General features: G+C 37.4%; 1 protein-coding gene across 4 annotated transcripts in view; it reads left to right on the forward strand.

The window, feature by feature from the left end:
• The window catches only part of LOC125920146 (pyridine nucleotide-disulfide oxidoreductase domain-containing protein 1), a 44,317-nt gene extending 35,183 nt beyond the window's left edge, over positions 1–9,134 (forward strand). For all 4 annotated transcript variants that reach the window (XM_049627150.1, XM_049627151.1, XM_049627153.1 and 1 more), the window contains 4 exons: positions 777–889; positions 1,749–1,871; positions 4,000–4,137; positions 4,715–9,134. In XM_049627150.1, the coding sequence (XP_049483107.1) occupies positions 777–889; positions 1,749–1,871; positions 4,000–4,137; positions 4,715–4,963 (623 nt within the window). In that variant the 3' untranslated portion in view covers positions 4,964–9,134. The remainder of the gene's footprint in view (positions 1–776; positions 890–1,748; positions 1,872–3,999; positions 4,138–4,714) is intronic.
• The last annotated feature ends 6,077 nt before the right edge of the window (positions 9,135–15,211 follow it).

The raw sequence follows: 15,211 nt of genomic DNA on the forward strand, positions 1-15,211 counted from the left end.
AAAAAAGAGTAAACATGAAATCATTACTTAATGTAAGTCATTTCCTTTTCACTACTTAATCTTCAAGTTTCCTAATAATTGATATAGTGAGCATCACATTTTACATGGCATTCATGGTGTTTTGCCCACCACAACTCTGTGAGTCAAATGAAATATCTTGCAGATCAAAAAGAAACTAAAAAAACCTTTATGCTTTCAGAGATGAAGTGACTTCCCCCAAATCAGATTGAAAATCTGTAATTTGGGACTAATTCCTGTTCCACATCTCCTGTGAGACCTACCACTATTTGAAGAAATACACTCAAACTAGTGTGTAATATTCCATTGTTTTGAATTCTTTGAGTTTTTCCACGGGAAGAGTTAATGTTACAGTTTGACTAAGAACAGTAAGGGAAAACATTGAAAAATGAGTAATGTAGTTGGGCTAAACTCTCTGGAGTATATAATGTATTAATATTTTTAGATAAATAATTTATAAAGTGATTATCAATTTAAATTTACTTTGTTAGAAAAGGTCTAGGTCTAAATTTGAAGGGAAAATGTTTAGAATGCTGTAATGTTATAAGTATACCCAAAACAAGGAGATAATGTTGATTGTATTATAATTGTTTTAGCAAATGTGCCTTATAAAAATTATTAAGCAGTGTTGTTTTAAAGTACTCTCCTGCCATTTTCTTTCACCCTTTATTCTAGGTATTATAGTCACATAATGCTATGGATAACTTGTGGTGATTACATTGGAGAATAAAGGTTTTGTTTATTTTGTTTTGTTTTAGAAGTATGGCCTGTATATGTGGAATTGACCAGTGAAAAGATATATGGCTGTGATTTCATTGTCAGTGCTACAGGAGTTACACCAAATATAGAACCTTTTCTCTGTGGCAACAATGTAAGGTGAAGTTTTTTTTTGTTTTTTTTTTTGTCCTGCTGTGAATATTTTTATATTTTTTTTAATGTTTATTTATTTTTGAGAGAGACAGAGAAAGAGTATGAGCAGGGGGAGGGGCAGAGAGAAAGGGAGACAGAATCCAGGGGAGGCTCCAGGCTCTGAACAAGCTGTCAGCACACAGCCTGAGACGGGGCTCAAACTCACAAACTGTGAGATCATGACCTGAGCTAAAGTCAGATGCTTAACTGACTGAGCCACCCAGGTGCCTCATGCTGTGAATATTTTTAAAGTACTGTATGAAATTTAACTTTCAAGCATAAGTAACTGTTCCTTGCTTTAGTGTAAAACTGTAATTTATGGAAGGTGAAAACAATTTAGATCATATTCATGTTTGGATTTGCAGTATTTCTTATTGCGTAAAGTCCTTAAGCAGCTAACATCCCAGCATAAATGTCATCATTGATGGAACATAATGCACAGTTCATTTGTCTAAAGGTTGGTAAGAGACTGACACCTATGAATTCTTACAAGTGATTCTTGTAGAGAAATGCTAAAATGCTAAATGCCTTTTAGCATTTAAAGCTCACAAAACTGGAATATTGTAATTATGAGTGGGGTAGTCACGGTTACTGAGTGTTCCTGATGTTGAAAGTCTAAGAATTTTTGAGTTGGTCTGTCTTAGTAGCATTTTGATCCCCTGGAAATTGAACTGAGTTATCTAAACTTTCAGCTATTATTTACTTTCTCATTAAAGATCAGCATACCAAGGTGTACAAATGTGACTTGTTCTTTTACTTCAGAATGACAAAGCCATCTTTCACTTTTCTTCCCATGTGTTCTCATAAGGAACATTGTTTAGTTTGATCTAGGCGAAGATGGTGGCCTGAAAGTGGATGATCACATGCACACGTCTGTCTCTGATATCTATGCTGCAGGTGACATCTGCACTGCATCATGGCAGCCCAGCCCAGTGTGGCAGCAGGTAAGCCAGCATCCAGGATCACATCTTCGTATCAGAGATTCCATCTGACGGTAAAGGAGTTCCTACCAGCAAATCTAAATATCTGGTTTTCCAACTTTTTTACTTTAAGAAGCTGTCATAGAGTTTTTTGTGACAATTAAAGAATTTTCCCTTTCGGTAAGTTATTATATAGTGATGGAACAGTAGTTTATCAGCACTGTCCAGTGGAACTTTATGCGATGACAGAAATGTTCTGTACCTTTGCAGTGTCTAGTCAGGTAGTCACTAACTACGTATCTCTATTGAGCACTTGAGTTTAAATAGCTACATGTATCTAGCGTCTGCCAGACTGGACAGCACAGCTTTAGATTAATAATTACTGAGGTATAAACCATGTAGATAAATGATGACCCTATTCTGTCCCTGTGAGAACTGTGACTGAAAAAATTTCCTATAGTAAACAGCCTTCCTCAGCTGAACACCTCCATTGAACTGGACATAGACTTCCTCCTAATGGTGGAGGAGAAATCCTTGAGGAAGATACTCAGACCGTGGTCATAGGTGAGGTGGTCTCAGGGGGAGGAGAGACACAGTAGATGTTACAGGTAAAAGACCCAGGCAACACTCCGTGTGAGACCAGCTCCACAGGTAGGGATATTACTCCTTCAGATCAACCATGGAGTGTGAAGTAGCAGAAAAGCTAGATGTATTTTAAGAGGCAGCTTCATTACTTTGTGTGTTTTTACCTACAGCAGAGCTGACAATCATATAAAAGTGCTTTTAGCCTAGGGGCGCCTGGGTGGTATAGTCAGTTAAGCGTCAGGCTCAGCTCAGGTCATGATCTCACGGTTCGTGAGTTTTTAGCCCCACATCAGGCTCTGTGCTGACAGCTGGGAGCCTGAAGCCTGCTTTGGATTCTGTGTCTCCCTCTCTGTCTGCACACCCTCCACTCATGCTTTGTGTCTCTCAAAAAATAAATGTTAAAAAAAATTTTTTTTAATTTTTTTTTAAAAAGAGTGCTAGCTTGTTTTCAGTTTTCTCTGTAATCATTCTCTTTCCCTTTGTGACAGATCTGTCATAAACTCTGAGTTTGTGGGATTTTTTTAACGCTTTTAAACCGTTTAGGATAAATTACATCCTTAATGGGTGTCATAAACTCTGGTATAGTCCGTGTCCAAAAATGACAAGGGTCTCTTGAGTGAATCTAATAGACCCTGTCTCTTAATTTGCAGAAGCAGTAAATAATAAATAAGTACACTAATTCATTTGTTTTACACAGTCCGAGACACAGACTGAAGGGACCTTGAAGCTGGTATACATTGTTTATGTTTATAGAGGAGACTGAATTAAAAAAAAAATCTATCAGAAATGATTGTGGTATTAGTTTTGCACACAAAAGGACATTACTAATTGCTTAGTGTAGGCTAGCTTATTTAAATCTCTTAATAGCCATTGAATAGGTGGTATACATTTTTGTTTCAGGCGAAGAAACTGAGGCTCAGTTAAATAAGTAGAAATAAAAACTTAAATATGTAGAAGAGTTGGTATTTAAATCTCTTGACTTCCAAGGCCAGTGTTCTATGCAGGATCACTGATAACCTAAGGGAAGAATTTAAAATGAATTCCCAGCATTGGTTGCTGAAATCTGGTAACATTTCTTGAGGCTGTTAGGACACCAACTAATATATCGATCTGCCTGACCACTGAGGTTTTATTGCATGAGAAGCCTTAACTATATAGCACCAAAATCTAAGGATTAGGAAAAGGAATGAATTTTTCAGTGATCATTTCTCATCTCTATTTATGCTGATGATAAACTTACTCTGTGAGAGGAGACCAGTTAATTAGTATTATTCTTCCCTGGTGTACCCTGAAATGTTTTAGTTGTTATAGTTTATTGAAACGTACAGAGTTGGTATCATCCTTTAATTTTAGAATTCTCAAATAGCGGAATCCGTTTTGGTTAGTGTGGAATGGTGATTGCTTCTATGGCAAAGACAATCCAGCTGGTCATCTGACTAGCTAGATGTAACCAATCTCAAGGACTCTCAATATTGAAGCCCTTTAAGCAATTCTGTAAGGTTAAGGTGCTAGCATTTTTTAAGTATGGACAATGAACATTATATCTCATAACATTTTTTTATTTCAGATGAGGTTGTGGACCCAGGCTAGACAGATGGGGTGGTACGCAGCCAAGTGCATGGCTGCAGCTGCTTTAGGACAATCTACTGACATGGACTTCAGCTTTGAACTTTTTGCTCACGTAACAAAATTCTTCAACTATAAGGTAAGATAAACAAAGTAGTGCCTTTTTCTGCTTGTTCGCCTTTAATTATGTAATTTTATCATTTGAGTAAGTAAATGTATGGTTTTAGTCATTTTACAAAAAAATGACATCTCATTTCTTGCAAATCAGTACCTGGTATTACTGCTGGTCTTAATTCCTAATCACCACCTACCTTCCTACGATACTATTTTATAGTTAAAGGTGGGGGTGGGGGGGGCATCTCTTCTAGACTTACTCCCTGTTGATGCATGTCTGCATTTCATTTGAGATCCATCCTTGTCTTGTAAGGGGAACTAATAGCTGTCATACTCAAGAATGAACTAGGTACTCTGCCATACTTATTTTACTCTGAGGCAAGTTTTTTCTTGATAATTTACTGATAAGGAAGAACACACGTAAGACTTAAGGAGATTAAATCATGACTCTAAGCTAATGTAGTCCAGATCCTGCATATTTGCTAATACACTAGATATTTTTAATGTTCATATATAGATTGTGTGTTAGTGTCATCTATTCTAGCATAATACAGTGTAACTACATACTGTGTTTCCTTTTTGTACTTTATCCCTGCATTTAGGTTGTATTGCTGGGAAAATACAATGCACAGGGCTTAGGTTCAGATCATGAATTAATGCTGAGATGTACCAAAGGACAAGAATACGTCAAAGTCGTCATGCAGAATGGGCGCATGATGGGAGCTGTCTTAATTGGTGAAACTGATTTAGAAGAAACATTTGAAAACTTAATTTTAAATCAAATGGATCTTTCATCATATGGAGAAGATCTGTTAGATCCCAATATTGATTTAGAAGATTATTTTGATTAATAAAAGCATTTCAAGAGCTACATAATGTTCCAAATAATACAAAGTCACAATAAGGTAAAATTTAATAGAAGTGATAATGATTTCAGTGGCAAAGTTTTAAAATATATTTTTTCTAACTTAAAACCTAGCACTTAATGTAAATTTAAGTTATTCATTTCTAATTTAGCTTTGGGGCAGATTCAGCTAGGTTGTGATCTACTTAGCCAACAACTTGGCCTGGTACACCAGAATCATTCTGATTGAAATGTTAGGGCTGTGGTTTCAAGAGGCTTATAGTTTGGTTTTACTTCTAGAAATGTAGCAATAGCTTACTTACTAATATCATTTGTATTGATACTTTATTCCTTTTGCATTTGGATTCCACAGCTGTTAAAAGCTGAAATCACTCCCTTTGTAATAAGCCTATATATTCCACGTGATAACACTGCTATCAACAGTTATGTAAAAATAATACGAGTTTATGTGAACTTTACATTTGTCTCATTTTTTACTGTCAATTTTTATAAATCATGATCTCAAGTGTTCAAGCCTTCAATATTAATGAAATTGTGTTAAACTACAAAATAATGGTGTATACATGCATAAAATGTTTTCTTGGAAAATTCAGAAACACTCTCTTCTTAGATTGCTGAAGCATGTTTGCAGACTTTTGGAAGTTACCTGAATTGTTTTCTTCCCTCTTTATCAGCTCCTTTAGAATGATAACGTTTGAAGTGATTCAGTCTACAAACAAAAACAAACACTTTGGTAAAAACTCAGCTGTTGCATTTTCTCTTCAGATTAATAGTCCTCCTGGGTCCTTCTATATCGGTTAGCTCTTTAGTTAAGTGTCGGTGGCCTAGTTTTTGGTCTTCAAATATCTACTCAAATGTGAGCCCTATCTTGAAGGGATATGTTGTCTGAGAAACCCTAAATCTATGGACACAGTGGTACACAGCATGGTTTCTTGGTTCAACCTTTGCTGCGCAGGCAGACTTCTCAACCAGTGTTGATCACAACCGGTATTGTGAACAAGTCCTCTGCCTACTTCAGGATCTTGATTAGATCTCTGCAGTATGCTGTTAGATGTTTCTTCTTTCACATGCTATAATGAAATAGGCAACTGGGATCTGGGAATTACAAGGACAGGCTATTCTAGTTATTAAACTGGCTTAAAATGAGTCCTCAACATGAGCCACCCTAAACACTGATTTGTTAATTTGTTCTGAACTAAAACTAGGATATTCCTCAAGTCTGTCACTAAACTGTTATAGTCTCTGTAAGACATTGTTGAATTTACAGAGATGTAAAGAAAATAACCTGGTTACCAGAAGGCCTTTGGATATGCTCTAGGAACCAGAGTGTCTTCCAGACATGATTGAGAGATACTTAGAATCAGTCTATTCTTCATATTTACCTGATTTGTGCTCATTACACAATATTCTGGAAACTGTGGCTTCCTAGGTACACAGTTTAGAGACAAGAATGTCCTCATCATCAGATATTCATAATTATTGATTCTAGTACCCTGATTTATATATCAGACTCTTGTTAACTGGTGAGTATAGCACAGCATAATAAACGCAGAAGTTTCTCTGGTTGCAAATTTAAGACCATAGTTACCTTCACCCACCAGGTATCAGAACTCTGTGAGGGGGAACTGGTTAGTCCAGCTCTTCAGATAGAACAAACATGCAGGATGAAAAAGTTCAACTACAGCACCCAAACACTGCTATCTATATTAGTGTCTTATGAGTGATTAGCCATTACCTGGTTCAAAAATAATTCACTCTTTTGCATGAAATTTCTCTTTCCAATCAGCCACTATAAACTCTTAGAGATTAGTCTTTTCTTAAATAGCATTTCTATTCAGAGGGATTTAAACTTTTCCCTTCATTTCTTAAAAATTTAACATGCCCTTAGTACAGCAATATAGATCCATACACATACCACTTATCCTTTTATCCTTTTATTATTTTACTGTTTTAAAACTGTGTTACTTTTGAATCTAGAACATGCTGTTCACAGCTTGCTTAATCTTTTAAATCCATTTTGGGATCTAGTATTGCCCCCATGTAGTCCTAGCTATATATATTAGCCTATAAAGATTTAAAAACAATGAACTAGGGAGTGTCCCAATCCAAGATGGCAACATAGGAAGATCCTGAACTGGGCGCACCAAATCTACACCTGTTTATAGGCAACTCCTCTTGAAGAACTGCGGACTGACTGAACAGCTTCTGTACAATAAAAGATACACCACATGGAGAACAGCAAGAGAGACAGACATGGTAACCAAGGGTACCCACCCCTGATGCTGCAAACTGTAGTGGGGAGGATAGTAATGAGGTACCAGGAGCAGATTCATCTACCCTGGGCCACAGAAAATAAAAGCCCTGGCTTAAAAGAGCAACTAGAATATAAAGTAGCCCTTGAACCCTGCTAAACAGGAGGGGAGCTGCTGCAACTCTCTCTGGGTTGGAAGGTCTAACATGTGCCACAGCTTATGCACCTCCCACAACCTTGACAGCATAGATGGGAGCAGGGTCCAGGTGTCCTAACCAGCCTGCCACCTCAGTAAGCCCTGACACCAGCCCCAGCTGTCCCACCAGGCAGCCCCATGGTGGTGCATACCAGGAAGCCCTGGTCGGTGCTCACTATAGCTCCAACTATCTCACCACACTGAGGCAGGCACAAAGCACACTGGAACACTTCAGGCCTGCACCACTGTGGTTTCAGACAGCTTTTCAGCACACCCCCAGCTGATGCCTTTTTTCAGCTCCAGCTGCCCTGCCAGGACACCCACACTTGAGCTTCCTTGCAGGGCACCCTCCATACAGAGAACCCTAGAGTGACCCCAGCCTATGCCCATTTCAGCTATAATTGTCCCAAGTTGTCCCCTTTACAAAGCACCCAGTGACGTGCCCAGCCAGCAACCCACCTCAGCTCCAACTGCCCCCGTCAAAGTACCTTCTGCACATCCCAGAACACCCCAGCTTACACCCACTTGGATTTCAGCCATCCTGCCAGGGTGCCCTCTGCACGGAGAACCCCAGGACTACCCATGGCTTGCACCCACTTCAGCATTAGCTTTCCTGCCAGGGCACCCAATGCCAAGAGCCTCAGGACCCACCCCCAGCCCACACCCACTTAATCTACCACTCTTCTACCAGGGCAGAGCCAGCAGGGGGTACACTGCAACCCCCATCCCATGCCAGACAGCAAAAGTCACCAGATACATACAGTCTACACAGAGGACAACCACACATAAAGACCATTCCTTCAAGTTTAGGAGGAGTAGCTCTACTGTCTAATTCATAGAAACAAACACAAAGTTAAGCAAAATGAGACAGAGGAATGTGCTCTAAATGAAAGAACAAGACAAAACCTCAGAAAAAGAAAATGAAATCAAGATAAGCAATATGCTTGATGAAGAATTTAAAGTAATTGATCATAAAGATGTTCACTGGACTACAGAAAAGAGTGGGAGAACTCCATGAGAACTTTAACAAAGAACTGGAAAATAAAAACCAGAGTTGAAGAATACAACTGAAATGAAAACTACACTAGAGGGAATCAAAAGTAGATTAATGATGCAGAAGAACAATCTGGGAGATGGGGTAATGGAAAGCAGCCAAACTGAACAGCAAAGATACTTATTTTTTTTTTCTTAAGTAAAATCTATGCCCAGCTTGAGGCTTGAACTCACAACTCTTTGATCGAGTTGCATGTTCTACCTATTGAGCTAGTCAGCTGTCCCCCTCCTGCCACCTGCCCCAAATAAAGAATTTTTTAAAATGAGGGTAGGTTAAGGGATCTGTTGACAACATCTAGTGAACAAACATTCATATTATAAGGACCCCAGAAGGAGAGAAAGGGGCAGAAATTTATTTGAAGAAATAATAGCTGGAAATTTCCCAACCTAGGGAAAGAACTAGACATCCAGATTCAGGAAGCATTTTAGAGCCCTCCCTAAGATGAACTCAAGGTCCACACCACAACACATAATTAAAATGTCAAAGGCTAAAGAGAGAATTGTAATAGTAAGAAAGAAGGAAACCCCTTAAAAGCTCTCAGCTGATTTTTCAGCAGAAACTTTGCAGGCCAGAAGAGTGGCATTATACATTCAAAGTGCTGAACGGAAAAAAACAAACAAAAACAAATAAAAAACCCTACATTCAAGAATACCTGACAAGATTATCATTCGGAATTCAAGGAGAGAGAGTTCCCATACAAAAGGTAAAGGAATTCATCACCACTAAACTGGCCTTCCAAGAATGCAAAAGGGACTTCTTTAAATGGAAAAGAAAAAAACATATTAGACATAAGGAAACTATATATAAAAAGATGTAAAACTGGCAACATAAACATAAACCATGGAGAGGGGAGTGAAAAGGAAGTTCTTTTCGAATGTGTTATAAATGCCCATGAATTCAATATAGACTGCTTTATATTTAGGATGTTCTTTATGAACCTCATGCTAACCACAAACCCAAAACCAAATTAGGTTAAAAGAAAAAAAGAAGAAAAAAAGGAAAAAGTACAGTATATGGGATATAGTCAGTGGTATTTTAACAGTGTTGCATGGGGACAGATGGTAGCTACATTTGTGATGGGCACAGCATAACAGAGTTGCTGAATCATTATGTTGAACTTATAATATTGTGTGTCAACTACACTCAAAGTGAAAAAAAGGGGGTGCCTGAGTGGCTCAGTAGGTTAAATTAAGTGTCTTGATTTTGGCTCAGGTCCTTATCTCACAGTTCATGAGTTTGAGCCCTGTTTTGGGCTCCTCTCTCCCCCTCCCTCACTCTCTGTCCCTCCCCTACTCATTCTCTCCCTCTCTCTCTCTGTCAAAATAAATATTAAAAAAAAAAGAAAAGAAATGAAATGAGGGGTTCCTGGGCAGCTCAGTTGGTTAAGGGTCCAACTTCAGCTCAGATCATGATTTCATGGTTCGTGAGTTCGAGTCCTGTGTCCGCCTCTGTGCTGACAGCTCAGAGCCTGGACCCTGTTTCAGATTCTCTGTCTACCTCTCTCTCTGCACCTGCCCCCTCACACTCTGTCTCTCTCTCAAAAATAAATAAACATTAAAAAAAAAATTAATGAAAAAGAAAAGAGAAAGCCAAATATAACGCTACAGAAAGTCAGCAATCACAAAGAAAGCTAGGAACAGAGAAAAGATACAAAACACCCAGAAAACAATCAACAGAATGACACTAAGTATACAGCTATTAATAATTGCTTTAAATGTAAATGGTCTAGGGGCGCCTGGGTGGCTCAGTCGGTTAAACGGCCGACTTCAGCTCAGGTCATGATCTCTCGGTCCATGAGTTTGAGCCCCGCGTTGGGCTCTGTGCTGACAACTGAGAGCCTGGAGCCTGTTTCAGATTCTGTGTCTCCCTCTCTCTGACCCTCCCCTGTTCATGCTCTGTCTCTCCCTGTCTCAAAAATAAATAAAATGTTTAAAAAAAAATTTTTTTTTTAATGTAAATGGTCTAAATGTTCCACTCAAAAGACATAGGATGGTGGAATGGATTAAAAAATCAAGACTCATCTATCTGTTGCCTAAGAGACTTGCTTTGGGCCTAAAGACACATACAGACTGAAAGTGAAGGGATGGAAAAACTTATTAGGCAAATGAAAGTAAAAAGAAAAGCCAGAGTAGCAGTTAAAATAAACTTTAAAACAGACTGTAACAAGAGTCAAAGAAGGGCATCACATAATAATAAAGGTACCAATCCTATGTATGCACCCAACATACGAATCTAGATACATAAGGCAAACATAGGCAGACAAAGGGAAAAATTAATGGTAATGTAGTAATGGTAGGGAACTTTAACTCTCCACTTATATCAATGGATAGATCATAAAGGCAGAAAGTCAACAAGGACATTGTCTTTGAACAACACGTTAGACTAGATGCACACAATAGACACATACAGAACATTCCATCCAAAAGAGCAGAATACACATGCTTTCAAGTGCACATGGAGCATTCTCTAGAACAGATAGCATTAGGGGACAAAATAAGTCTAAATAAATGTAAGAAGACTGCATCTTTTCTGAACACAACAGTATGAAACTAGAAATCAATCTAAAGAAAAAAAAAACAAAAAATATACACGTGGAGGGTAAACAACATGCTACTACACAAAAAATACATGGAGACAAAGGGAAACGGAAACACAATGGTTCAAAATCTTTGGGACACAGCAAAAGCTGTTCTAAGAAATTTATAGCAATAAAAGCCTACCTCAAACAACAAGAAATTTAACCTTACGCCCAAAGGAACTAGAAAAAGAACAAAACCCAAGATAAGTAGAAGGAAGGATATAATGAAGATAAAAGCAAAAGTAAATGAAACAGAGTTTAAGAGAAACAAAGATCAAGGAAACCAAGAACTGGTATTTTGAAAAGATAAATGAAACTGATAAACCGTTACCCAGACTCATTGAGAAAAAATAAGAGAGGACTCAAATAAAATCAGAAATGAAAGAGAAGTAACAACTGACACCATAGAAATACAAAAGCTTGTAAGAGTATTATGAAAAATTATATGCCAACAATTGAAGAACCTAGAATAAATAGGTAAATTCCTAGAAACCTATAGTTTTCCAAAACTGAATCAGGGAAAATGGAAGTCTGAACAGACCAATTACTAGGAACAATACAGGAGTGATAATCCAAAAACTACCAATAAAGGTCCAAGATCACATGCATTCATAGGTAAATTCTACCCAACACTTAAAAAAGAGTTAATGCTCCAAGGAGGAGTTAATTCTCCTCAAACTATACCCAAAAAATAGAAGAGAAAGGAAAGCTTTTAAATATATTCCATGAGGCCAGACTTACCTTGATACTAAAACCAAAGACAACAGACAAAAAGAATACTATAGGCCAATATCCCCAATGAACAAAGATGCAGAAATACTCATCAAAACATTAGCAAACCATATTTAACAATACATTAAGAAGATCATTCAACAGTCAAGTGGAATTGATTCTGGGGATACATGGATAATTCAATACTGGCAAATCTATTACATATTTATAAGAGGAAGAGTAAAAACCATATGATCATCTCAATAGATGCAGAAAAAGCATCTGACAAAATTCAATATCTGCTCATGACAAAAAGTCAACAAAGTGAGTTTAGAGGGAACACACCTCAACATAATAAAGGTCATACGTGAAGAATTTGCAGCTTACACTTAATGATGAAAAACTGGGAGCTTCTCCACTATAATCAGGAGCAAGACAAGGATGTCCACTCTCATCACTTTTGTTCAACATAGTACTGGAAGTACTAGCCACAGCAACCAGAAATAAAGGAAACCCATATTGGTAAGGGAGGAATTAAAATGCCACTATATGTAAGTAAAAAGAACTATGCAAAGAAAACCCTAAAGACTTCACCAGAAAGTATTAGAATGAATTCAGTAAAGTTGCAGGATACAAAGTTAATACACAGAAATCAATTATGTTTCTATACACTAATGAAGTAGCAGAAAGATAAATTAAAAACATAATTGCATTTACAATTGCACTACACATAATAAAATACCCAGGAATAAACTTAACCAGGAAGGTGAAAGAACATATACTTTAATGAAAAAAACAATGATGAAAGAAATTAAAGGTAACATAAGCAGATGGAAAGATATTCCATGCTTATGGATTGGAAGAATACTGATAAAATTCCTAATACACAAAGCAATCTACAGATTCAATGCAATCTCTATCAAAATACCAATAGCATTTTTCATAGAACTAGAATAATCCTAAAATTCGTATGGAACCACAGAAGACCTCAGCCAAATAAATCTTGAGAAGGAAGAACAAAGCTGGATTTCACATCCCAGATTTCAAGATGTAGAAAACTGTAATAACTAAAACAGTATTGTACTAGCACAAAAATAGATGCAGATCAATGGAACGGAATAGGGAGCCCAGAAATAAATCCACACTTACATGGTCAATTAATCTATGACACAGAATGCAAGAATACACAATAAAGAAAAAGTCTCTTCAATAAATAGTGTTGGGAAAACTGGACAGCTACATGCAAAGACTGAAACTGAACCACTTTCTTAACACCATACATAGAACCAAACTCAAAATGGAATAAAGACCTAAACGTGAGAGCTGAAACCATAAAATGCCAGAAGAGAACATTAGGCAATAATTTCTTTGACATCAGCCATAGTATAATTTTTCTGAATATGTCTCCTAACACAAGAGAAAAGCAAAAATAAATTAATTGGGTCCACACCAAAAAAGCTTTTCCACAATGAAGAAAAACAAAACTGAAAGATAACCTACTGAATGGGAGAAGATATTTGCAAATGACATATCCAATAAAGGGTTAGTATCCAAAATATATAAAGAGCTTATAAACTCAAACCAAAAAAGCGAAATAATCCAATTAAAAAAATGGGCAGAAGACCTGAACAGACTTTTTTCCAAACAAGACTTACAAATAGCCAACAGACACATGAAAAGATGCTCACCATCACTAGTCATTAGGGAAATGCAAATCAAAACCACAATGTGGGATCACTTCACACATTGCCAGAATAGTTAAAATCAGAAACACAAGAAACAAGTGTTGGTGAGGATGGGGAGATAAGAGAATTCTTGTGCACTGTTGATGGCAATGCAAATTGGTACAGTCACTGTGGAAAACAGTACAGAAGCTACTCAAAAAATTAAAAATAGAGTTACCATATGATCCAGTAATTCCACTACGTAGTATTTACCCAAAGAAAATGAAAACACTAATTTAGAAATACCTATGCACTCCTATTTTTACAGCCAAGATATGGAAGCAACTCAAGTGTCCATTGTTGACACATGAATGGATAAGAAGATGTGGTATACATACACAATGGAATATTACTCAACCATAAAAAGAAAGATCTTGCTATTTGCAACAACATGAATGGACCTAGAGAGGGTATTACGTGAAATAAGTCCAAGACAAATACCATAGGATTTCACTTATATGTAGAAACTAAGAAACAAAGGAATAAACAAAACCCAGAAACAGACCCATAAATACAGAACACAAATTGATGTTTGCTAGAGGGGAGAGAGGGTAAAATGGGTGAAGGAGAGTGGGAGATACAGCTTAACAGTAATGGAATGAATAAGTAATGGGGATGAAAGGTACAGCACAGGGAATGTAGTCAATGGTATTGTAATTGCACTATATGGGGATGGATGGTAGCCACACTTATAGCGGGCACAGCACAACGTATAGACTTACCAAACCACTGTGCTGTACACCTGAAAATAACCTTATATGTCACCTATACTTCAGTGAGGAAAAAAGTGAACTCAATAAATGCCTTTACATCAGTTATCACACATTTTCTTGCATGCTTCATCAAAATGTTGAGCTATCGATACACAGTGACATTGCAAACACATTTAGAGATAAAAATTATTAAAATGACCTAACAAGTTTTAAAAATTCCTATTCCAAAACACAGTTATATGTTCTATTACTTTCCTGTTGCTTATCATAACATTACCATAAACTTAGTGGCTTTAAAAAAACACAAATTTATTATCTTACATTTCTATAGGTTAGAAGTCTGACATGGGTCTCCCTAGATTAAAATCAAGGTGTCAGCAGGGATGGATTTCTTTTGGAGGCTCTAGGGAAGACTCTGTTTCCTTGTCCTTTCCAGTTTCTAAAGACTGCCTTAAATTCCTTGGTTAATGCCCCCGTTTCCTCCATCTTCAAGGCCAATAAGTATCATTCTGACCTTTCCTGCTTCCTTCCACATTTAAGGACCCTTTGGATTATACGGGACTCCTCAAACAACCCAGAGTTATATCCCTACTTTAAGGTTGATTGTCAACCTTAATTCCATTTGCAATCTTAATCCCCTTTTGCCATGCAAGGTAGCTTACAGTTTACAGGAATTTGGATTTAGACATCTTTGGGGCACTGGTCTTCTCCCCACCACATATAATTTTTTCCATATGTACCCTAAACAACATTTATGAAGTTGTCAGAGATTCACTTTGAAATTCAGTATTTTGCAACTATTAAATAATCTTCCTGATTAGCAAAGCAGTTTCTTTTACAGTATCAGTTTCACTCTGAATCGCAAAATGCAGGGGCGTCTGGGTGGCTCAGTCGGTTAAGCGTCCAACTTCGGCTCAGGTCATGATCTCACAGTTCGTGGGTTCAAGCCCCGCATCAGGCTCTGTGCTGACAGCTCAGAGCCTGGAATCTGCTTCGGATTCCATGTT

The sequence above is a fragment of the Panthera uncia genome, chromosome B4, assembly GCF_023721935.1.
Source record: "Panthera uncia isolate 11264 chromosome B4, Puncia_PCG_1.0, whole genome shotgun sequence".
NCBI lineage: Eukaryota > Metazoa > Chordata > Mammalia > Carnivora > Felidae > Panthera > Panthera uncia.